The following is a 27,090-nucleotide window of genomic DNA, read 5'->3' on the forward strand; positions in this document are numbered from 1 at the left end:
CACATTGGAGGGTTTTTGAGCATGAACTGCCCGTTTAAGGTCCTGCCACAGCATCTCAATCAGGTTCATGTCAGGACTTTGACTAGGCCACTCCAAAACATTACTCCTATGCTTTGGTTCATTGTCTTGCTGCATAATTCAGTTGCGCTTAAGCTTCAACTCACGGACTGAAGAGCAGACGTTCTCCTTTAGGATTTTCTGGTAGAGAGCAGAATTCATGTTTCCCTCAATTATTGCAAGTCGCCCTGACCCTGAAGCAGCAAAGCATCCCCACACATCACACTACCACCAATATGCTTGACCGTAAGTTGATGTTCTTTTTGTGGAATTGTGTTTGATTCATCAAGGTGTGTTTTCAGACGAGCCTTAATGTTTTTCTGCTTAATGTTTAATGTTTTCAACTCACCACTCTTCCATGGATGTCATTTTTGGCCAGTGTCTTTCTGATAGTGGAGTCATGAACAGTGACCTTTATTGATGCAAGAGAGGCCTGCAGTTCCTTGGATGTTGTCCTTGGCTTTTTTGTTACTTCCTGGACGAGTCATCGCTGTGCTATTGGAGGAATATTGGAAGGTTGGCCACTTCTGGGAAGGTTCACTTCTGTGCCAAGTTTTCTCCATTTGGAGATAATGGCTCTCACTGTGGGTTCTTTGTAGTCCCAGAGCCTTTGAAATAGCTTTGTAACCCTTCCCAGACTGATGTATTTCAATCACCTTTTTCCTCATCATTTCTGGAATTTCTTTCAACCTTGGCATAGTGTGCAACTGGGTGAGATCTTTTAGCCAACTTCGTGCTGCTGAAAAAGTTCTATTTAGGTGTTGATTTGATTGAACAGGGCTAGAAGTAATCAGGCCTGGGTGTGTCTAATCCAGCTGAACCTCATTATGAATATAGTTTCATAGGTTTGGGGATTAAGTAACTAAGGGGGCAAACACCTTTTCACACAGGCCCAGTTGGTATTGGATAACTTCAATAAATAACATTATCATTTAAAAACTGTATTTTGTGTTTACTCAGATTGCCTTTGTTTTATGTTAGATTTTGTTTGAATTTTTGAAACAATTTAGTATGATATATACACAAACACAGAAGAAATAAGGATGGGGGCAAATACTTTTTCACAGCACTGTATCTGAACTTTTTAAACTACTTCAAAGAGTTCTCATCAAAAAATCCTCCATGTGCATTAATGACAGCTTTGCAGATCCTTTGCATTCTAGCTGTCAGTTTTTTCCAGATACACAGGAGACATTTCACCCCACGCTTCCTGTAGCACTTGCCATAGATGTGGCTGTCTGTCTTATCGGGCACTTCTCACGCACCTTACAGTCTAGTTGATTCCACAACAGCTCAATGGAGTTAAGATCCATAACACTCTTTTCCAATTATTTGTTGTCCAGTGTCTGTGTTTCTTTGCCTACTCTAACCTTTTCTTTTTGTTTTTCTGTTTCAAAAGTGGCTTTTTCTTTGCAATTCTTTCTATAAGGCCTGCACCCCTGAGTCTTCTCTTTACTGTTGTACATGAAACTGGTGTTATGTGGGTAGAATTCAGTGAAGCTGTCAGCTGAGGACATGTGAGGGGTCTATTTCTCAAACTAGAGACTCTGATGTACTTATCCTCTTGTTTAGTTGTACATCTGGCCTTCCACATCTCTTTCTGTCCTTGTTAGCGCCAGTTGTCCTTTGTCTTTAAACACTGTAGTGTACACCTTTGCATGAAATATTCAGTTTTTTGGCAATTTCAAGCATTGTTCAGCCTTCATTTCTCAAAACAATGATTGACTGACGTGTTTCTAGAGAAAGCTGTTTCTTTTTTGCCATTTTTGACCTAATATTGACCTTAAGACATACCAGTTTATTGCATATTGTGGCAACTCAAAAACAAACACAAAGACAATGTTAAGCTTCATTTAACGAACCAAATAGCTTTCGACTGTGTTTGATATAATGGCAAGTGATTTTCTAGTACCAAATCAGCAATTTAGCATGATTACTCAAGGATAAGGTATTGGAGTGATGGTTGCTGGAAATGGGGCCTGTCTAGATTTGATCAAAAATGTTTTTTTTCGGAGGGAGTCACGTGACACCATGCGAGGTGCGGACGTGTGAACAGCGAGCTCTGCACACTTTGCTAGTTTTTAATTATTTTCATGTCATAAATTGGTGAGATTCGACACATCCAGCTACATATCTGTTCTTTGCAGTCAACATGGCAAAGAAGTCAAAATCCTTGGGCTCGAGGGTAAAATACGCTGGCTACCACCCCTGGAGTTCGCTAGCTCACTAGTTCGAACCCCAGGGCGTGCTGAGTGACTCCAGCCAGGTCTCCTAAGCAACCAAATTGGCCCGGTTGCTAGGGAGGGTAGAGTCACATGGGGTAAACTCCTCGTGGTTGCTATAATGTGGTTCGTTCTCGGTGGGGCGCGTGGTGAGTTGAGCGTGGTTTCCGCGGTGGATGGCGTGAAGCCTTCACACGTGCTATGTCTCCGTGGCAACGCGCTCAACAAGCCACGTGATAAGATGCGCAGGTTGACGGTCTCAGACGCGGAGGCAACTGGGATTCGTCCTCCGCCACCCGGGCTGAGGCGAATCACTACGCGACAACAAGGACTTAAAAGCACATTGGAAATTGGGTATTCCAAATTAGGAGAAAAAGGGGAAAAATAAAATAAAAAAAATAATAAAATCCTTGGGCTCTGGAGATATTAAAAGACACTTATGTGCTCAAGCTGAAACCTCTGACAGGCCTGCGGACTAGAGACTCAGTTTGGACGGTGCGGCGGGAGAAATCCAGCATCAAATGTCCAACATGTCTGTAACACTGACTAAAGTTGTTGCCGACTTAGAGGATCTTGCTGTAATACGTCGATCGATTACTGCGATGGAAACAAAATTCTCTGAGTTGGTTACAAGATTGTCGGACGTCGAGAGGTGGATCGATTATCTGGAGTCATCGGAGAGGGAATTAGCTGCTAATCCGCTAGGGATCAAGATAGATTTGGAACGAGTTTTTGAAAACATGAGGATTTGGAGAACCGTAGTAGGCGAAATAACGTCCGAATTGTTGGAATTCCTGTGCATGAGGAAGGCAGAGATATGGTAAAATTCCTAGACGAGCTCTTCCCGAGTCTGCTCGACATAACAGGCCATAAGCTGGAAATCGAGCAAGCTCACAGAGTCCCGGCTCGCAGATCGGCTGAGGGAGACTGGCCCCGATCAATTCTGGCCAAATTTCTGATATCATCCGATAAATATCTTGTGTTACGTGAGGCGAGGAGCAAAGGAAAGCTTTCTTGGAAGAATCACAACATTTTCTTGTTAGCAGACTTTGCAAATTCGACAAGAGAGAAACTTAATCAGTTCAAGGAATGCAAGAAACTCTTACATCAATGTAAGATCGCTTTTGCTCTGATGTTCCCGGCCAAGTAGAGAATAGATACTAAGGATGGCCACAAAGTATTTACATGCCCACAACAAGCAATGTCCTTCATAGAGGCAATGGGGTGAGTAAACCATTTCATGTTTTTCATGTGGCCCCCAAGTGAGCTAGTCTCGACGTACATACACTTGGTTGTCCGAGGAAGCTGAACGCCTTCTTTGTTTCTTTTTGTACTGGTTCTGCCTAGCGGCTGGTGTTTGTTTTGCAGAATAACACTCCTTTGGGACAGTTGAGGATGAATCAGCTCGTTCTTTGTACTTGTGCCTCCTATTGGCTGGAGTTTGTTTTGTGGAGTATTTTTTATAGGACATTGGAAGGATTATGAAACTTATGAAACAGCCGGCTCACTGATCATTTATTTGACTGTCCAAGGAAACTGAACGGGCTTTTCTTATTTTTTTTTGCTGGTTCCGCTAGAGGCTGGAGCTTGTTTTGTGGAGGAACACACCTTCGAGACAGTTCTGTTAAAGAATCTACACGTTCATGTGTTTACTCTGTATATTGGCTGGAGTGTGTTTTACAGAGTATTTTCTGTTACATAATTTTGTCTCACAAAATTTTTATAGAAGCACCGGACTTGAGCAATCCTACGGCAAAGTTGTCATGGGGACTCTCGTAGGTGTACACGAACATTTTGAGTTTAGAAGGATGGACGCCGTTTGGCGCTGTCTTGCGCGGGGTTAATGCGCATGTTTTTCTTTTTTCTGTTTGTTTGATTCTGGGGGAAGTTCGGGGTTTGATTGTTGCACTAATGGGGAATGTGATCTTTATAATCTTGTTTTTGACACACAACCTATGTTTCCTAATATGTCAAAATGTCAAATGTTAATATGAGTGGATTATCTCTCTCCACGTTGAATGTGAATGGGTTGGGGCACCCCATAAAAAGAAGGAAGGTTATTTATTTTCTTAAGCGTAAGAAATATGATATAGTGTTTCTTCAAGAAATACATCTTTCCCTGCAGGAAGCTGGAAAATTTGGGAAGATATGGGGTGGACATATTTTCTTTAATGCTGGCTCAAGTAAGAGCAGGGAAGTCATTACATTGTAAAGTAAACACCTACAATTCAAATGTCTCAAACAGATTAAAGATAAATTAGGCAGAGTTTATTATTTTAGCAGAAATTCAGGTGCAAAGGTTGATTTTGGCTAATATTTACGCACCTAACGCTGATGATCGGGGCTTTTTTATAGATCTTGAAGGGACGTCTGACACCCCTCACAATATAATATTGGGAGGATACTTTAATCTATTGATGGACACATCATCTTAGACAAAAATCTTGGTCTTACAGATATTTGGAGACTTTGGAACCCATCTGGTAAGGACTATACATTTTTTTCATCAGTCCATAAGATTTATTCGAGAATAGATTTTTTTTTTATATATCTAAGTCCCTCATTTCATCTGCTGTTGATTGCTCAGTTGGAAATATCTTAGTCTCAGATCATGCCCTGGTGAGTTTAGAGGTGTTGCCACATATGGAGAAAAAGAAATCATATAGTTGGAGCTTTAATGTATCCCTTTTGCAAAATCCTGATTTCCAACAAATGTTAAAGGCTGAAATTAATGTTTATATGGAGGCCAACTGGTCCTCAGTATCCTCTGTGGGCGTGGCTTGGGAGGCACTTAAGGCAGTTCTTAGGGGTCGGATCATACAGAATGCTTCATTCATCAAAAAATCCAAAGCACGAGAACTCGTGGAATTGGAAGAGAATATTAAAAGTACCGAGCCAGAACTGAAGCGCCAAATGTCTTCTGATGGCCTCAGAGAATTGATCTGATTGAAATACAGATATAATACTATTTTGTCGTGGAAGGTGGAGTTTTGGCTATTCAGGGCAAGACATATTTTGAGTCAGGGGACAAAGCAGGGAGGCTTTTGGCTAGATATGTAAAACAGAGAGTCTTTTTCTACCATTCCCTCAGTGAAATCTGCTGGTGCTGAAATGTTTACCTCAGCAGAAATTATTAATAATGCTTTTAAAGAATTCTATCTTGATCTTTATAATTCCATATATTCGTCTACTGATGAAGATATAAGAAACTTTGTGGAACCATTAGATCTCCCTAAACTGACGACTGAGCAAAAAATTATCTTGATTCAGAGATAACCTTGGAGGAGCTTGACGATGTAATTAAGGCCCTGCCTAAAGGCAAGGCTCCGGGGCCAGATGGCTTTGCTGCTGTATTTTTTAGATCCTATGCTACAGAACTGGCTCCACTTTTGTTAGAAGTTTATACTGATTCATTAAAGAATGGAAAGCTTCCGCCAACCTTGACACAAGCCTGGATCAGTCCGATTCTTAAAAAGGACAAAGATCCAAGTGAGTGTAAGAGTTACCATCCAATTTCCCTGATCCAGCTAGACGTTAAAATTTTGTCAAAAATTCTGGCTAACCGATTAAGTAAAGTTATGACATCTCTTATACATATAGATCAGGTGGGGTTTATTTGGGGCCATAGCTCTTCTGATAACATTAGGCGTTTCATCAATATCATGTGGTCAGTGGCGAATGATCAGACTCTGGTTGCTGCCATCTCACTCGACGCCGAAAAGGCGTTTGATATGGTAGAATGGGATTATCTTTTTAAGGTTTTTGAAATGTACGGGTTCGGGAATACTTTTATTGAATGGATTAAGTTACTTCATAGACACCCGGTAGCGGCGGTACAAACAAATGGATTAATTTCAGATTATTTTACTCTCAACAGGGGCACCCAGCAGGGTTGCTCTCTTTCCCCATTATTGTTCTGTCTTGCCCTGGAACCATTAGCAGCCGTGATAAGAAAGGAGGATGATTTTCCAGGGGTGGTGGCAGGAGGTCTGGTGCATAAGCTTCTGCTTTATGCAGATGATACTTTATTATTCGTCTCTGATGCCATTAGATCTAACCCTTGCCTCCACAGAATTATTCATTCCTTTTCTAATTTCTCAGGTTACAGAGTCAGTTGGTCTTAATCCGAAGCTTTGGCTCTGACAGCGTACTGCCCAGTAGCCGGGCACCTTCCAGTGGCCCAAATGGGGCATTAAGTATTTGGGCATTAACTAATTTGTGTGATTTAGTTAGAGTTAATTTTGAACCTTTAATGAAAAGTTTTCGAGTGATGTGAGTAGGTGGGCTTCATTACGTTTATCTATGATTGGGAAGGTTAATGTTATTAAAATGAACTGTATTCCAAAATTCAACTACCTGCTACAGTCTCTCCCTATAGATGTCCCCTTCTCTTATTTCAAGCAATTTGATAGTATAGCGAAGTCCTTTATTTGGAACGGTAATTTTCAGATTAAGATTACATTTCAACAAGTTACATAGGCCGATTGACAAAGGTGGGCTAGGCCTACCTAAGATTTTGTTTTATTATTATGCATTCGGTCTCAGACATTTGGCTCATTGGTTGCTTCCACCTGAAAGAACCCCTCCCTGGTTTTCTATTGAACAGGAAGTCCTTGCCCCTATTTCACCATTGCAAAGCCTTTCTATCAAACTAACCAGAGAAGTTAAGTCACACCCCGTTATTTCACATTTGCATGTGATTTGGACAAGAGCCAAAGTATTTAATTCAGACATTTATTTCAATGTTGCCTCAAGCATATGGCTGAACCCCAAATTATGTATCAATAAGTCCCCTTTCTCTTCGTCAGAGTGGATTGTGAGGGGGATTGCTGCACTCAGCAACCTGTATGAGAGTGGAGTGTTGATATCTTTTGAAAATTTGGGTAATCATTTTTGGATTCCCAGATCTCAGTTTTATAGGCTTGGGAGAGGTGATTACTGCTTTTGGAAAAGGTCATGAGGCATCAGTGTATTACTTCCTACTTAATTCAGTGTTTGGGGGATGGAGATTTAACTTCTATCAAGAGATTATGGGAGAAAGATTTGAACTTGGTATTGGAGGAAGGAGTGCAGACTAGGATTCTAAGAAATGTTAAGTCTGTATCTAGAGATGCAAGGGTTCGCCTTATGCAATTTAAGATTTTACATAGATTTTACTGGACCCCCTCTAGATTATATAGGCTTGGTCTTAAAGACACACCCACCTGCTGGCAATGCCAATCAGAAGTTGGAGACACAACCCATGTCTTTTGGGGGTGTGTTAATATCCAAGATTTTTGGATGAAGGTTCAGAGTTATTTGTGTGACGTTTTGGGCACTCAAATTTTACTTTGCCCCAGACTTTGTATTTTGGGCGATGGGGCAGTCATAAATTTGGGGGACAAATATATAAAAAATTGTGTTCTGACTAGCATTATGATTGGCAGACAAATTATTTTAAGGGGTTGGAAATCAGACGGAGCGACACCATTCCCAGAGTGGTGTGCGGAGATGGGAAGGGTGGCAGCTTTTGAGGAGATGGCAGGTAGAAGGCTGGGGTTTGGGAATTTTTTTCAGGAAGCGAGGTAGGTAAAAATTTAAAATGTTAATTACAAAAAAAAGAAAAAAAAAGAATTTTTTCAAATAATGATGGTGCTGTTTTTTTACATCAGTAATGTCCTGACTATACTTTGTGATCAGTTGAATGTCACTTTGGTGAATTAAATGACCAATTTCCTTCCAAAATCTGTACATTATTCCAAACTTCTGGCCGCCAGTGTGTATATATATATATATAGCTTCAGACACATTTTTTTAATAAATGGTAAAAACAGTTGTTTTTAATTTTTGTGTTGGGGCCAGTGAAAATTTTGGCAGGGCAAGTAAAAATCTGGAGCACTGGCCCAACCAGGCCAGTAGAACAAACTCCTTAACATTAAGCCTGCTGTGTTTTATAAGTAAAAATATAGTATGCATGCACAGTGCGTTAGTGAATGGCACTGCTCTGTTGACACACATGCATAGCACGCGCAGTGAGGCACTCACGGCTATTTTCAGCCCTCAGTGCTTGCTATTTTCATATGTGAGCGCTATTGACGAACATCTCAGATGTCAATAATTCGGTTCACTTATAATATGCGTTTAGAACGGCACTGGAGGAGCATTTTACCAGACTTTGAATAAGAAGCGAATTAAGCTACTGTGCACTAGCCTACATACAGACACATACAGGACTTCCTGAAGTGATCCGACTGTCAAAATAAAAGCCAGAGGGTTTTAAAATTAAAGGTGCATAACTAATAATAAAATAATAATAAAAATAATTTATTATTAACATTATTATTTGTTTACAAATCATAACAAATTTAAAATAACTGTGTGAATGAAAAATGGATTGATATATTTTGTATATCTGATATACAAAATAGAGATCTGAATAAAGTCCAGATACAATATGTAAAAGTTTTCAAAGAAAACTGCTTCTTTTCTACTGAAGACTGGAATTACTGTTAATTTTGCTACATTATCCAGTAGACTAGTAAAAGTTTTTCTTAATAGGCTATACATTTATATTGAAATAATGTGTAGTTAAGGGTTTGTGTTTCTTTACATTTAAAAGAGCACCCCCAATTAGTATCAGAGAGTGAAGTATAGATATTTTAAACTAATTCTGAAAAAAAAAACAACTCTGGTATCGGATCGTGATCAGCCGATACTGAGATTTCAGATATCGGATTGGAAGAGAAAGGGTGGTATCGGTGCAACCCTATCTATTACCTGTCAGATATCACTCAAATGTGCCATGAAATATCACACCTGTCTCTGTAACAGCGCTAGGCAGGGTAAACAGCAAGATAATAGATGTCCAAGGGCCGCAGTCAGATCACCTGGCCACTCCATATATGCTCTTTTATATTTTGATACGGTGTCCTGCTCAAGCGAAACGCTCAGCAACTTTAAAGCTGAAGTGTGTGATTTCTGCGTCACTACCACCACCAAAGGGATTTGCAAAAATAAACATTTTTAATAAACAGCTTTGCGAATACACAATCTACCAATCTACTAATGTATTACTTATTCTTTACTCTGAATGACCAAAAAACCTGACTGGAGACTATAACAGGCTTTCAGGTCTAATGTGTCTGTTCATAATATCTGACATTTCCATTGAATCTTATTTTATATCCTCAGATGTTGACAGCACCGGATCTATGTCTGTCACCTTCACTAATGGTCAAACTCTCATGCATCAAAGATAAAAGTCTCCTTCACAGTCACTCGAGTGAGACTGCGTGCCACGCTGAATTACTGTCAACAAACCGGCAGATCAAAACAGGAAGTTGGTCTAGAGTTTCAAATGGCATTTCCTTTGCAGGAGAGTGAAAACAAAAGACAATGATAATGAATTCTGGTGCAGAGACACGGTGAACGTCTGGACAGATGAAATGGATACAGATACAGAGAGAAAGAGTTGGAACTGCATTCGCTCTCCATTCAGAAAATTTCTCATGCTGGCACTGGATATACTGTAGATGTCTTACCTCAGCAAAGCCTTTAGAGACATAAAGACAGGTCAGAGAGACAAGTGAAGACTAGATTACTTCATCAGACCACAGACTGCAGAGTGTGAACATAATGGTGATGCCCCTATTTAGATCAACTCTACAGAAATGATTGTACAGAACAGAGTCATTTCACACTTTACACCCTCATCCTGCAAGATACCACATGATAAAGTACAGTTACATTGGAAAAATGACAACATCATTGATATAGGCTCTGTGCTGATGATGCCCAGAGCTACCTGTTAAAATGTGTAATTTCTTTGGATGATAATTCAGTAATCAGATCACTATAAGTAATCCATTAATAGTTTAACTTCCTGAAGAATGTAAACACTGTGACTCTGTGGCACTTTCACAACACTGATCTGTTTGATTGAACTTCTGACTCAACCAGTGGTGTAAGTTTGTGGAGGAACTACCTTTTTGTTGACCAATGGCTGACGGGTTTCAGGTTTTATCACTCCACTTTCCTCACCTGAATGAACATGGCAATAGGAAGAGAAACTACATGTGAAGATCGATTCTAAAAAAAACCTATCGTCTGATTAATCGGTTATCTGCCTTTTCCACCACCTTAGTCATCAGTATCGGCAAAATCCACTATCGGTCGACCTCTGATATCAATATTTATGTATTTGGCCTAAAATAGCTTTAGAAGGGTGATTATTTAAAATTAGAGGAATGATCAGTACAACTAAACAGCTATTGCTGACAATCAAATTTCAAAATGTTTAATGCACAAATTAAAACAAACGTAAAAATCTGGTTAAAAAGTCACGTTTTCCACACATTTCTTCACTAAATGAGCACAAGGAAGAATGGTATTTAATAATTTTCATTTACATGCACCAATATAACTATAGATAATAAACTAATTCTACTATTTGAAAATTGCCAAAGTGGGTATGCAAATAAACAACTGAATTGAATGGTTTAAATTGAGTCACAAAAATGAATCAAACTTACCAACTCTAATGGTATATTTGCTACTGAAGTTTAAATCAGAGATATTATCATGCATATTATATACTTTAACATTCTCTCATTATACTTCCAAGCTGTGACTCAAGGAGCAAAACTTTTGTCAGCAAAATCATGGAGAATATATTGTAAATATATTCTATATATCCAGGGATTTTTTCCTGCATTGATTTTTTTCTAGCGTTCGGTGCTTTATACGCATTAAATATGCTTATCTTCTGAGCCATGCATTTTTGCAGTGCAACCGAATCCTAGTATTCGTGCGAGTGTGGATCCGCTCTGCTGAATTATTTTGACATTCACCCTTACTAAAATTGATCACAATTTTACTGCAGTAACAGAAACTGTGGTATTTTGACAAAAATGTTGCAGTTTCATATTAAATATATTAATCTATTAGACTTTTTATTACAACTGTGGCAGCTGTAGTTAAAGTTTCAAAACGTATTTAGGCCACTATTATTCATAATTAATTTTCAGAAAATAAATATTTTCATAAATATTTTTCAAAAATATATTCAGCAAGACAAGTTGTAATATTCTGACTGTTCCCATGAGTAGAACACTTTACTGAGTGTGGACTGTGCTAGTGAAAATGTTCGTTTCTGAAGGCAAACAAGGTCAGTCTATTTCCTAATATCAAACATCATTTGAAAAGAACAGGACGAAAATCCATCAGTCTTGGAGGTCCAGACTTTAAACCCCTTTATGTGCTTGCCCTTATAAAGGTTCCATATACTTAGATGGTGAAAAATAATTCCTACCCAATGTAAACATGAAATGCAATTAATTAATTATGTTATATATTAATTAAATGCAACTATGTAATAAATCAACTTCGAGAATTTGAATGACCGTATATGTCAGTCACCACCAAAGACCATTTTTGACCCATGAAAAACCCTGTATTTCTCCCAGCCATAACTATCAGGGAATGTACAATTAATTTGACAAGAAAACATTCCGAATATTTGGTTCACGTTTGGCAGATAAGAACAACACAAAAGAAGGAAATTGCCTCATTGTTAATTTAAATAAAGGTTTACTAACTATCCCTGGATTTTCTCTAAATACTTCAAAACCACTGTAAGATTCAACAGTATTCCTGGAAAACTAACTCAATCGCTTGACAGGGAACTGAGTCATGACTGGTCCTCTTGGGGATAAATACAGTCTGTGACATCATTTCCTCTTCATTAGAGGGTGAGAGTGGTGTGTCATAAGAGGTCACACCCTCAGTTGAAGTTTGGATACTCTAGCAACGTGCTACCAGAAGCCCCTATAGAACCATAGAGCTCTGAACCCCTTGTATAATGACCTCTGACCTCCCTCAAACACACCCCTGGGACTGTTTCTCAATCCAACATTGGTACAAATCAAGTTCTGATAAACCGCTGCACCACACCTCTACGTGTCTCTACCTCACAGACCCTCGATGATTGACATGTGACCGCAGACTGCAGTCCTCCACCACAATGCAACAGACGCTCTGACAGGCCTAAAGATGGAGACCTTAAAGTCAACATGAAACAGAATTCACACGCCATTTTACTTCTGTTATGTTATCTATTTACGAGTGAAACAGAATATTCATCAAGAAAATAATGAAGGATGGGACTTGATTTTATCCACCTGGAATGAATTGGATGGTGAAAAGTGCTGTTTCATTCCAGAGGTTCACCTTCGAGAGCATCTCCACGTATCCAAATTTTAAGGCTTCATTCTCAAATCATCACAATCACTATTTGCATCAATTGACATAACCTGTCTTACATTTACATTAAACTGTTCACAATAAAGACCAATAAAGACCACGAATGTGTGTTGAGAAAGTTGATAGTCCATTTTGATTTCATGTTGATTTTAAAGCTAAATGAAATAAGGAAATATTAACACAAAATCTGGATTCTGCGTGAGACAAAATCAATGTACGTCTGGTTTTTTATTAGCACACTGCTTCCCAGGAATATGAAAAAAACAAGCTTTGTAGATCATTCAGCCAAATCAGGAAGTGATTTGGAAAAGTTTCCTGTTTCCTCTTTGCTCTCTCCACCAGAAGCTGACCTCTGAAAGCCCGCCAGTGTTTCCCCTAGGCATGTGCTTCGTCAGGAAGCCCGTGACATAACTCCATATATGTAGCCAAATGAGCAGGGTGCCTCCACTTCCTTGAGGAAAGGTCGACACATCGACCCTAGATTGGTCTACTAACCGTGACACCATTGTTCAGTAACAGTCCACAAACACCCATAATACCCCAAGAGATGTCCAGGACCACAATTCAACAAAGATGCTGAAATAAAAATAATGCAAAGACATGAACACTGTTCTTGCGTCATCGTTATTGGTTAACATGTCAGGAAAAATATGGTTATTTTAGGAATTGAAAACTAACATTTTGCGTGCAGTAAACTGTGTGCTGATAAAATTTCTTAAAAAATAGTAGCCTATGTGAAACAGTATGCATTAGTGATAAACATTTCAAACTTCAAAATTCTACAATATTATCAAATGACTTCATTGAATGCTCTTTCGGCAACCTAAACACTTTAATTTCCATTAGTTTTAGGCATATAGGGAGCATCCAGCTACTGAACAACATGGTCTAAATTTTAACAATGACATTCTATTACAATCGTATAAATGTTAGTAACATTAACTGTGTTAAAGTCACTATGAACGAAGCGCCTCCCGCTGTTTTGAATGAGTTCGACAACTAGCTGGAAATGTTCAAGGGACAAAGATGTCACTTCCTTAAAAACAGTATTTGAACTGGTCTATTGACCTTATTCAGCCCCGCCCCTTTTCAGCGCAGCACGCTTCCATGTTCTGTCTCTTACCTTCCGGTTTGAATTGAAGCTAATGAGAAAAGCCTATCGAAATGGATTACTTGTGGGAGCACAGAAAGTATTTTTCACCAAGAGTTGATGGTGTTACTACTCCACCCCTTTACTGCATGAAAATGCTCATGAGGTGTTTTTGCTGTCATTGTAAATGTTAGTTTTTCTGACACTTACGGAGGCAAATCGGACCTGGCAGATCACATTCAGACAGCTATGAAACACTGCACTTTTTTATGATACACGCGTTTAATTGTCATACGTGTAATTCTGCTTAATTTTTTTAAATTTCACCCTGTTCATAATTTTTGTTCAAAATGTGTAGTTGAAGTAAAATTTAAAACAGTGACAGCTCGTATTATTTCATATGCATGTTCATAACATTTAAAGGTGCAGTATGTAAGATTCAGAAACCCTTGTTATTAATGACACCTGTGGCCGTTAAGTGAACCGCAGCCAGCTACCTGTTGCTCGTGCACACACTCCATAGGGACGCGAGCGAGCGAGCATCGGCCAAAACAATGACGTAACGTACAAAGAGGCTGAACGTGATTCACCGCCATCATGCTGACAGATGAGGTAGCATAATTAAAATTACACAGTTAAGATTGTTTTACTACAAACTTTGAGACTACACTAAAACTACTTATCAGCTAACATAGCATACTGATACACCCATACAGCTACATACTACCGAATTATACCAGACAGTTCACTGTTATGTTGCACTATTGTATGTTTTGTATGTCATATGTTGTACTACGAATAAGAAACCAGCGTATTTGCTTAAATTTATCCTGTTTACCTGACTTTTAGTATAAAGAGAAGATCGTTGAAATTATTCGAATCAAATGCCCTGCCGATATTCACTCTAGTTTTCGCTCAACCACATTCACGTTCCCGCTTAGCCAGACGGAATTCAGTAGATAAATGTTTTGTTTTGGTTTTTTTGGCTTACTCTGAGTTTGTGTAGGTGTCAGTGTTGTGCTGGGAGCTGGACATTTGCTGGATTCCATCTCTAAGATAACGTTACCTAGTGTTGCAGTTTGTTGTCGCTGTTGAATAGCGGAAGAGAAGCTATTACTGTCTGAGGCAAGGCTCTCAGGAGCACGCATAAACGTCACATCCTTTGGATTTTCACAGCAAAACCGACCCGCTCCCTTCGCATGAAAATCAGTCTAAAGGCTTTAATAGGCAAGCTAGGAAGTCCGGGAAGGGCTAATTTTTAAGTTGCGTTACCAGCCGTTCACACATTGACAAAAATTTTTTTACATACTGCATCTTTAAGGAAATTACATTTGTATTATTTAAAATTAATTTGTCACCCCACATTTTTAAAAGGATTAAATGTGATTAAAATAGTTGCAAATGGAATATAAAATAAAATGTACACTTTCACATGTATATTTGTGTGTATGTGTATGAATGAATAGTGGTATCCTTCCCCGTCCCGGTTTAACACATAAAATCTGCTCACATTAACTATAAAGCAATGTGTGAAATGGCATGAGAAGATGGTCAGAGGTGTCGTAAAGAGATCATTTCAATGACTTTGTGCTGTCTCTTGGAGTTTCATGAACACAGATGCATATCAGTGCATCCACAGCGTGAAGGTAGGATCTTGTGGATTTATGAATGAAGTACTCTTATTTTAAAATCTCCCCACACTGCTTCCAGTTTTTATGACATCCCCTGAACACTTTAAAATACTCATAATACATTTTGGCACCTCTATAACCTGTAAATCCACTTCGCTAGCTGATTACACTTTGATATCAACACCATAGAGATCTACACTATATTGCCAAATGTATTCGCTCACCCATCCAAATAATTGAATTCAGGTGTTCCAATCACTTCCATGGCCACAGGTGTATAAAATGAAGCACCTAGGCATGCAGACTGCTTCTACAAACATTTGTGAAAGAATGGGCCGCTCTCAGGAGCTCAGTGAATTCCAGCGCGGTACTGTGATAGGATGCCACCTATGCAACAAGTCCAGTCGTGAAATTTCCTCGCTACTAAATATTCCACAGTCAACTGTCAGTTGTATTATAACAAAGTGGAAGCGATTGGGAATGACAGCAACTCAGCCACGAAGTGGCAGGCCACGTAAAATGACAGAGCGGGGTCAGTGGATGCTGAGGCGCATAGTGCGCAGAGGTCGCCAACTTTCTGCAGAGTCAATCGCTACAGACCTCCAAAGTTCATGTGGCCTTCAGATTAGCTCAAGAACAGTGCGTAGAGAGCTTCATGGAATGGGTTTCCATGGCCGAGCAGCTGCATCCAAGCCATACATCACCAAGTGCAATGCAAAGCGTCGGATGCAGTGGTGTAAAGCACGCTGCCACTGGACTCCAGAGCAGTGGAGACGCGTTCTCTGGAGTGACGAATCATGCTTCTCCATCTGACAATCTGATGGACGAGTCTGGGTTTGGCGGTTGCCAGGAGAACGGTACTTGTCTGACTGCATTGTGCCAACTGTGAAGTTTGGTGGAGGGGGGATTATGGTGTGGGGTTGTTTTTCAGGAGCTGGGCTTGGCCCCTTAGTTCCAGTGAAAGGAACTCTGAATGCTTCAGCATACCAAGAGATTTTGGACAATTCCATGCTCCCAACTTTGTGGGAACAGTTTGGGGATGGCCCCTTCCTGTTCCAACATAACTACGCACCAGTGCACAAAGCAAGGTCCATAAAGACATGGATGAGCGAGTTTAGTGTGGAAGAACTTGACTGGCCTGCACAAAGTCCTGACCTCAACCCGATAGAGCACCTTTGGGATGAATTAGAGCGAAGACTGCGAGCCAGGCCTTCTCGTCCAACATCAGTGTCTGACCTCACAAATGTGCTTCTGAAAGAATGGTCAAAAATTCCCATAAACACACTCCTAAACCTTGTGGAAAGCCTTCCCAGAAGAGTTGAAGCTGTTATAGCTGCAAAGGGTGGGCCGACGTCATATTAAACCCTATGGATTAAGAATGGGATGTCACTTAAGTTCATATGCGTCTAAAGGCAGATGAGCGAATACTTTTGGCAATATAGTGTATAAAGCAACTGCTGGACCGGACTTTCAAAGACAACATTTTCAAGATGACTGCGTGCTTGTTTCTCTGGCGCATAAGGTCAATAGCCTAGGCTATATCAAAGTCTCTTTCAAGGCAAGTCAGTCCACTTGGCGACCATCTTTGAAATGCTCTCGGCCAGCTATTTTCTATGTAAACAAGCGGCATATAAGTACAGCTCCTATCTACCTAAATAGGGAAAGATCTAAATCTCCAAAATGGTTGGTCAAGATTACAATCAAAAAACATATTTAAAATCAGCAGTAAAATCTGACAGCAATGCTCTCATAAATTGTGCTTCTTTAGCTCAGATTACGCTAAAAAAACACTATTTTTCAGGCTGGTTCAGCTAATAAGCATGCGTGTTCTCGAGTTAACTGACAGGTGATGTCTGTATCTAAAAGGTGATTGGCTCTTGTACCTGTAAGGTGGAACTTCCTTTTCTACATCTGTTGGCCGTTCCAATTTCTCCCATTCATTTTAATACCAGTGGTCCATCTCGGGCTAAATAGTCTCTGGATATGTCCAATATTAAAACTTTGTTGCCATGACAACGAAACCCTGCAATCCTGTTATTGGATATTACTTTACACAGATAAGGTTAGTAAGTGATTTTATCACAATAGAATCATGTTAACATGTATAATATTTGTGTTTTGTGGCTATTTTTTGAAACAGTGAGTATTTTAGTGTTATTGGACTGGCCACATTCACTTCCAGTGTAAGTGCCTCACTGCAATCACTTATTTTAATAAATGTGGGATGAGTCTAATTACTTTTTGTGGTTACTATCTGGTTAACTTGCACTGAACTTAAAATAAATTGAAAATAAATGTGGCTATTTTCCATTTTATTTCAATTTTGTTTTAAAATGTCTAAGCAATTTCCTGTCTAAACAATAACAAATAGCAGTTTAGTCAGTTCTGGTTTTTGATTTCACATCTGACAGATATGTTTATTACCCAAAGCAACTCTCAGTATATGAACTGGAGGGAATTAAGTGCAATGCTCAAGGGCACGATGATGAAAGAGAAGCGATTGATGATTTTTTATGGCCTCCCTTACCTCCATTCAAACCAGCAACCTTTGTTTTGGCTGCACCATAAAGCTATCACTCAGATATATCACCTATTACAATGAAAAGACTCACTGATTTGCATTCGGAAAATAAAACTTAAAAGGTTATACATCTAAGCAGCAATTACTTAAAGTGATAGGCTATTTCACCCAAAAATGATAATTTCTGTCACCATGATGACCAAATTTTTTGGCTGAACTGTCCCTTTAATCCAACATAGCCTAACTGGAATTGAGAAAGGAAAATGCAAAACCATCACTTTAAAAACAATTTAATAATGTAACAGTTGACTTCCAATGAGTGAGTGTGTTTACTGTAATTCCACCCAACCAACCAGACAGAGACTTTCTCTAAAGTGGGGTGTGAACCAGAGGCAATTCTAGGATTCTTAGTGGGGCTCAGCCCCCATTGACACAATTAGACATGCACATTTTATGTATTCCACTCACAGATAGTGTTTTTTTTTATATATATATATATACTGTTTTTACATCATTCAAGATTGCCAGCTAATATGCTGTACATTCAGAATATTGTCATTTTCTATATTAAACATTCAAAGAATCAAAATCAAATCAAAATATTTTTTTCCTATTTATTTTCCATTTATTAAAAAAAATCAAGAAAATTGTGCTTATTATAGAAAATCAATAATTTCACAACTTCTATAGATTCAAGTTCTATCAAATACCAGAAAAACCCATTATTACAACAAATTAACTCCAGATGATCTTTTTCTGTATGCCATTAACTTGTGACTCGAGTCCTTTGAATTCATTCAAAAGCGAAAGTCACTCCAAAAAGAGATTTTAATTTCAATAGAATAACCTATATATACAGTACTGTGAAAAAGTCTTAGGCACATAAGATATTTCACAAAAACATTTGTCTTAAGATAGTTATTTATATCTTCAGCTTTAGTGTGTCAATAGGAAAAATACATTTTAGACTCCCAAACATTACTTTTGCAAATAGAAAAGATTAGAATAGAAGAACAGGGAGCCCTGCAACAGATGTCAAGGCCCCCACAAAGCCCCCCACTGAACATTGTGTCTGTCTGAGATTACATAAAGAGACAGAAGCAATTGAGACAGCCTAAATATATAGAAGAACTGTGGCAAATTCTCCAAGAAGCTTGGAATATCCTATCTGCCAACAACCAAGAAAAACTGTATCCAGGTGTACCTAGGAGAATTGGTGCTGTTTTAAAAGCAAAGGTGGTCACACCGGATATTGATTTAGCTTTTTTATGTTTACTGGACTTTGTATGACATTAAGTGATAAATGAAAACTATTTATGTCATTATTTTTGAAGACATCCTCACTATGCAACATTTTTCACAAGTGCCTAAAACTTTTGCACAGTACTGTATATATATATATATATATATATAATTTACATAAATATACAGTATAAAAATAAAGATTACTTCAGATTTGTTCATTTATTCGTTTGATTTATTCATAATTTAACCTTTGATAAAGCACAGAGCCCCCCTAAACAAGACCACAAACAAGATTTTACTCAAAGATCACATTTGTTTCCTCTCGCTGTTTACTCATGGAAATACAGTAACTACTTCTCCAAAACATCTGAAACTCTGTGAAATGATAGTGAAGCAATCAGGGCAAAAAATTCAAAATAGCCACAGAGGGACGTTACGTTATCTGATGATGTTAGGCAACAAAACTCAAAATCAGGATTTTAGGACATAATAGTGCCAGGTGGTATTCTGTGAATTACCATGTCAATGTCTGTACTATGGTACCACAACAGTTTTGTTTCATTTCTGATTATGATGACAGAGGTGGCTGTATGGTACTTTGTAATACCATGGTAAATTTTTGTAAGGGTCAATGAATTCTAACACATTATGTTAAACCACTGTGCAGATGTCAGTCTTGAGAGATTTCAATACAAACTGTTTGCACTGTTTCATATAAAATGTACCCAACTGTACTCTGGTACATTTGGAAATGAAGAGCTTCACGCTCTAAGAGAATCACATGCCATGTCAATGCGCGCTCCCACTGCTGAAGCATGTTTACTGTGGCGTACAGAGATTAGACCTGCAGGGATGTGTGTGCGTGCATGCTGCTTTAATCTGAGCAAAAATAAGACCTGAATGACAACTGACACACAACACACCTACACACTGAATCATTTTATACATATATGTGCAGATACCTGTGTATACCTCACATAAAGAAAAGAATATCAAACACAGATAGAAACAAAGATATACCAAAAATAATAATGGTATTACCATGTTTTTGTTCCAGAAATTATCCATGGTAAATGTTTTATAATAGAGGTGGGCCGATATATCGGTTTTACAGATTAATCGGTGCCGATTGTTGTCTTTTGAAACTATCGGTTATCGGCAAAAAATGATGCCGATAGTTGCAATAGGTTTTTTTAATTCCTCCGTATTCCTCTGTGGCCGGCACTGGAGGATTATATGAATATACTGTGTGTGTGTATATATATATATATATTAGTGCCCGACCGATATATCGGTCGGCCAATATTATCGGCCGATATTAGCCTTTCACGATATATCGTATCGGCATATATTTTACCGATATGCGGTAATACGAAAACTTTTTTTCAAAACATATAATGCAGAAAACAATGCTTTAGAATTGGTGTCATAACGTAATTTGTCCAGCAGAGCGCGCTCCGACTCCATTGTTTACAGAGCTGACTCTGAGCTTATGGTGGCTCTGCAGACTAGAGATGTGCGCTACGACTAATTTGACTGTCGTTTAAACGGAGGTTTTGTAACCGACTAGTCGACTAGTCTAAAGAGAAACCAACCTTCAGAAAACAGTAAAAAAAAAGTGTGTTTATGCGACCCATTTAAAATACTTAATCTATTCCAAATCCGATGCTAAATTCCACTGAAAAGGGGCATTTATCTGCGACGTGCTCGCCTTGAATTATGATCATTGTACAATAAATATAGAACATGACATGCATTCACTGAATCAACGTTAGCAAATACTCAACAGACATATTTATGGAAAACAATTGAATGAATAGTGCAGGATCAATGGAACAACCATTAAAAGCCTGTTCTAAACGGAAATTACCAAGTAAAAGTTACTTAACATGTTAAAACAGTCAGGACATTGTTGAAAATAATTAACAGGTAGACTAAGCCAAATCTATGAGAGAGAAAAAAAATGCGCTGAAAAGTTGTGCGTATTTCACGACGTGCAAACGTGCATTAACCATTGATCTAATATGACAGCTGTTCAGTAAAGAACGTTAACCATTAACAGTTACGATGTGAAGAAAAAAAAATTGCTATAGGATAGAAAAAATAGGCCTGTGATGTAGCCTACAATAAACCTAATGTATTCTAAACACGACGTGCACACAGAATAAAAGATAGTTTAACACGTTAAGCAGTCGGCACCTCGTTGAAAAATGGCATACCTAGTCTAAAACAGTTATTTTCTAGGCTACTTACTTAAAAGCATAATTTTTTTGATGAGCAAAATTAACCCGTCGACATGGTCCGGTGAAAGACGGGACTTGACTCACCTGAAGCGTCTATCCTGCACTTGAAAAAGCCTGCTCAGCGGGAAAATAACATACAAGCATTCACAGATTTAAAGAAGACTCAAATGTGAAAACATCACACTTTCAAACATTTGGAAAACCGATTCCCACACCACCGAAGTGATTTCATAACTACTTTGCTGAGTTTGCTTGTCTAGCGAGAGGACATTTTCCTGCGCGTGCCGCAAGAGAGAGAGGAAAGAAGCACGCGCAGCCTGAGGTGAAATTAAACTCTGTATCTGCTCCAGAAATCCTCTTTTTTAAATAATATTTGTATTATTAATTATATTTAAAATATGTAACATTAATATGACAGTAATTTAAGTGCAGCCTCTGTAAAAATATAAAGCCAAACGTAAATGTGTAAAAATTATTATCAGTTTAATTGGGGGAAATATTAACCGACTACTAATTCCAGTGTTGACTAGCAGCATCAGAACCATTTAGTCGACTAGTCTCGCACATCCCTACTGCAGACAGGGCAGAGTTGAGCTGTGTGTCGGTAAGTTGCTAACTAGTTTGTTAAATACACACTGGAAAGTTAATAAAAAATGACCCCATCATTTTCCCTTTTTAATATTACTAATATAACACTAACCCTGTCCCTGACAACCATGTCACTCATGTCTGTTTGCTATTAGCCAGCTATAGTTTGTCAGTGCAGTCAGTAATGTAGCAGATTGAAAGGTAAACATCAGAACATCTTTTTGCAGCTCAACAGACAATGGTGCGGTAGTGTATTGTGTCTGTTGAGTGTTGATTTCATGCTACGCTGTTACCTAGTTGGTGAGACACAATGCTGGAAAGTAAAATAAACAATGTCTGTCTTTTACTCTCCGTGAAAACGAGCTTATAGCTAACTAGCTAATCACGTAGCTACTTTCATTGTTGTCAGCTGAGTGGAAGCTAATGAGTAAACATGTATTCGCCAAACTGTTTTGTTCAGGATTCACAGTTTGGTACCCCCTTCAGCCGAAGAATTCCAGTCGTTGCATTTACAAAATTTAATATTTAAAACTCTGGTTTTCCACCATTGAAAGTTTCCTCTGAACTTGTATAGCAGGTCATTTAATGGTCATCATTTGACTGATACTAAACAGTAATTCTGATGTTTACTTAGCTATTTATTTTATTTTTATTTATTCTTTATTTTAATGGTCAGCAATTGACTGATACTAAACAGACCTGATGTTTAATTAGCTATTTATTTTATTTTTATTTATTCTTTATTTTAATGGTCAACATTTGACTGATACTAAACAGTAATACTGATGTTTATTTAGCTATTTATTTTATTTTTATTTATTCTTTATTTTAATGGTCAGCATTTGACTGATACTAAACAGTACTGATGTTTATTTAGCTATTTATTTTATTTTTATTTATTCTTTATTTTAATGGTCAGCATTTGACTGATACTAAACAGTACTGATGTTTATTTAGTTATTTATTTTATTTGTATTTATTTATTTTAATGGTCAACAATTGACTGATACTAAACATACAGTACTGATGTTTATTAAGCTATTTATTGTATTTTTAATTATTCTTCATTTTCTCAGTGTTCATTTCTAGAATTTGTTGACAATGTATAATAATAATGTCAAATATTCTTTGATAAAAATATTTGTTTAAGAAAGCAGCCTTCTGAGTACCTTTGCATAGTCATATCAGTGCAAAATCAGTGAAAAATCCACACAGAAAAGGTCTGTTTTCATTCTATCTAAAAAATTAACTATATCGGCCACCATACTGGTAATGTGTGAATTTTCCCTCTCTAAAATCGGTATCGGCCTCAAAAATCCCATATCGGTCGGGCTGTAATATATATATACTGTATAGTATATATCCTGAATATATATGGTATATATATTGGTAAATACTCAAATATAGGGCATTGTAACCGAGCCAAGTCTCCGCCATTTCAAAATAAGAGTCCCAAAATAATTAAGTGTACTGTTTCATGCTTGTTCTATGTCCTGCATTTTATGCTTGAAATCAGAATTTTTTTCTGGTTATTATTGGGACTTTGGTTGCACAATAAACTGTATCTGGGATTTTATTCATTTTGGACTTTTGTAGCCTCTTTGTCTGTGCTCGTCATAGTAAGGTAAGACTACGATTTGATTTTTTTTTTTAGCATTCTATAAATCGATTTTAAAAACTATCGGCCAATTAATCAGTTATCGGCCTTTTCCACCACTTTAGATATCGGTATCAGCAAAATCCACTATCGGTCGACCTATATTTTATAGACATGTCCCGCAAGGTAAAACCAGGGTATTCTTTGAAGTACTTCCTAGTAAAACGTAAATATCATAGAATTTGAATATTTCAAGATCTTGGAGTACCATTTAAATGCCATAGCATATAAATATATTAATCCTTCAGTACATATAAGTACAATGGTATTACCATCTAATATCATCACTGTATCATGAAACCACCAAAGTAGCATTCCAAATGCTTTATGCAATACAAATATACAGTTTTAGTCATGTCAATAAAGAACACTCAAACTGAAATAGAAATAGACAAACAGACAGCATGTTCTCTCGCTATGTCTCACTGTTATTTCACGTTTACTTCAGTCAATCCAATAGCAATGACACCCACTGACAAACCACATGCCATCAGTCAGAATGAAAATAGACAAACTGTTCTATATCTGTGTAGGTCTGTCCAGAAAGAAAAACACATGCACTCTTCTTCAGTCGGACAGAATGATGTTATCATCGTGTTTCATTTGTTGCAAAGCCTGTTTAAATGATTTCAGATGCAGAACACCCGAAAAACAACAACAACGTCATTTATGAGTCTAGAGCTTATACATTTATCTGCTTTTTCTAAACATCCACAGCTGGATTGTGCAGTCAATGCACATCTGTCCAACACTATCACTAATCTCTGCCTATATGAGCATATTGAGTCTGACTATGAATTTGTATAGGAATGCAGAAGATAAAGTGTTTTCATGCAGCTGGATTTACAGCTATTTCAGCCATGACTTCCAACTAATGCAGCACAGCTGCGGCGCCAATCGTACGAATATATCGGATAATTTTTATTTTCTATAATAGACTGTGCCTCATATATATCTAGACAAACAGCTAAATAAGAATAATAAGCCGTAATAGCACATTCAATCTCGTATTTATCTATAAAGCGCACATATGATCACAATAGCCGTTGAGCGCTGAGAGCGAGCGTAATTCCAGTCAGAATATGGAAAGTGTTCTCGTGCAATAACGCTCGCTTTCCTCGCACTCCAGAACTCACCGATTTTTATTTTGACACTCTGGAAAACCCGAAGACCTTCCTCTTCGACCGCCATGCTCGCAGTCCACGGTCTTTCCCGTTTCCCCGTTTACTATCCGCCAATGTACGCGGTCTCTCCCTCTCTCTATTCCTGCGTGGACGGTGACTCACCGGACTGAGCAGCGCGCCGCGAACGCACAGCTCAAACGCGAACGTTTCTTGAGAGGGAGGGGTCTAGAAGGATTTCTCACGTGCTGATTGGATAGCAGCCATGTTGCTTTATAAAACGGGCGGGGCCTGTTACCATACACCCATATCTACATCTAGAGAGACGCGACGCCAACGAGAATGCGAAGCTGTCCACACTGTTATTTTATTTAAAAAAAAAAAATTCTTATTATTTTTGCGTGCGTCGAACGCTTGTTTGGTCGCACAATTCCAACACTTGAGAAATGAGGTCTGCCCTTATCTAGTTAGTAAACTATAATCTGATCTGGTATGACTGCCCTCATTAAAGAAAAAAATGCCCCTGAAAATCAAATCCCTTTATGTAAAAGTTAATTTCTGACGCTGATGACCATATATGAATATATGCATAAAATTATAGTTTATATATTTGAGCATACATTTACATATTCATATTCCACAAGTATTGGGAAAATACACTCAAAAAATGACTTTAAAATTTAGTCATTTCAGTTTCATTACAACATTTCATTAAATAAACTGAGCAATCTTTAACAAAATAAAACAAATATAAAACCCTAAATATTTTAATTTGGTTATAAAATTGAAATGCATAAATCTTTAAATAAAATAGGCTACATAGTTTTTGAGTGTGTGTGTGTGTGTGTGTGTGTATATATATATATCTGTTGGGTATCTGTTGTGGCCACCAGCTGCTTTAAATACTGCAGTTCATCTCCTCCTCATGGACTGCACCAGATTTGCCAGTTCTTGCTGTAAGATGTTACCCCACTCTTCCGCCAAGGCACTTGCAAGTTTCCAGGCATTTCTGGGGGAATGGCCCTAGCCCTCACCCTCCAATCCAACAGGTCCCAGACGTGCTCAATGGGATTGAGAACAGAACGAGCAGTATGGCTGATGGCATTGTCATGCTGGAAGGTCATGTCAGGATGAGCCTGCAGGAAGGGTACCGCATGAGGGAGGAGGATGTCTTCCCTGTAACGCACAGCATTGAGATTGCCTGCAATGACAACAAGCTCAGTCTGATGATGTTGTGACACACCGCCCCAGACCATGACGGACCCTCCACCTCCAAATCGATCCCGCTCCAGAGTACAGGCCTCGGTGTAACGCTCATTCCTTCGACGCTAAATGCGAGTCCCACCATCACCCCTGGTGAGTCAAAACCACAACTCGTCAGTGAAGAGCACTTTTTGCCAGTCCTGTCTGGTCCAGCGAAGGTGGGTTTGTGCTCATAGGTGACGTTGTTGCCGGTGATGTCTGGTAAGGACCTGCCTTACAACAGGCCTACAAGCCCTCAGTCCAGCCTCTCTCAGCCTATTGCGGACAGTCTGAGCACTGATGGAGGGATTGTGCGTTCCTGGTGTAACTCGGGCAGTTGTTGTTGCATCTTGTACCTGACCCGCAGGTGTGATATTCGGATGTACCAATCCTGTGCAGGTGTTGTTACACGTGGTCTGCCACTGCGAGGATGATCAGCTGTTTTAGGTATCTCACAGTACGAACATTGCAATTTATTGCCCTGGCCACATCTGCAGTCCTCATGCCTCCATGCAGCATGCATAAAGCATGTTCACGCAGATGAGCAAGGACCCTGGGCATCTTTCTTTTGGTGTTTTTCAGAGTCAGTAGAAAGGTCTCTTTAGTGTCCTAAGTTTTTATAACTGTGACCTTAATTGCCTACCGTCTGTAAGCTGTTAGTGTCTTAACGACCGTTCCACAGGTGCATGTTCATTAATTGTTTTATGGTTCATTGAACAAGCATGGAAAACATTGCTTAAACCCTTTACAATAAAGATCTGTAAAGTTATTTCGATTTTTACAAAATTATCTTTAAAATACAGTGTCCTGAAAAAGGGACATTTTTTTGCTGAGTTTATATTAAAAAACTGCCATTTTTGTAGTATTTTGAAATACATGTTCATTATGTGACTTTTTATATAAGCAAAAACTATATATGAATGTATATTTCATATATCTGTTTTACATATATTGCCTTTTATCAGATTTCTATATGGGTTTTGAAAGAGTAATATAATTTTAAAAGGTGAATTAGATATAAATTGAGAGGTATTTTAAATGCATTGAAATAAAATTGAGTCCAAACTTCATCTGGGTTGTTAAAATCTCATTGAAATTTCTTCTGCTTTGTAAAGAGTGGAAAACCATCCTTTTAAGGTTTCAAACTGCAGTTTTGTCCCTCACTATATCCTGAGCCTCATACTAAGGGAACTTAAACCACAGGGTGATGTTTTAAATTACTCTAAAGCTGATC

General features: G+C 38.3%; 1 protein-coding gene across 4 annotated transcripts in view; it reads right to left on the minus strand.

The window, feature by feature from the left end:
• The window catches only part of LOC127445112 (ras GTPase-activating protein 3), a 97,761-nt gene extending 72,969 nt beyond the window's left edge, over positions 1-24,792 (minus strand). For all 4 annotated transcript variants that reach the window (XR_007897933.1, XR_007897932.1, XM_051704913.1 and 1 more), the window contains exon 1: positions 24,630-24,792. Coding sequence is in view for 2 of the 4 variants with exons in the window: in XM_051704913.1 (XP_051560873.1) it covers positions 24,630-24,684 (55 nt within the window). In the remaining 2 variants the exon portion in view is untranslated. The remainder of the gene's footprint in view (positions 1-24,629) is intronic.
• Between the last annotated feature and the right edge of the window lie 2,298 nt (positions 24,793-27,090).

This window comes from Myxocyprinus asiaticus, chromosome 8, assembly GCF_019703515.2.
Source record: "Myxocyprinus asiaticus isolate MX2 ecotype Aquarium Trade chromosome 8, UBuf_Myxa_2, whole genome shotgun sequence".
NCBI classification, from domain to species: domain Eukaryota; kingdom Metazoa; phylum Chordata; class Actinopteri; order Cypriniformes; family Catostomidae; genus Myxocyprinus; species Myxocyprinus asiaticus.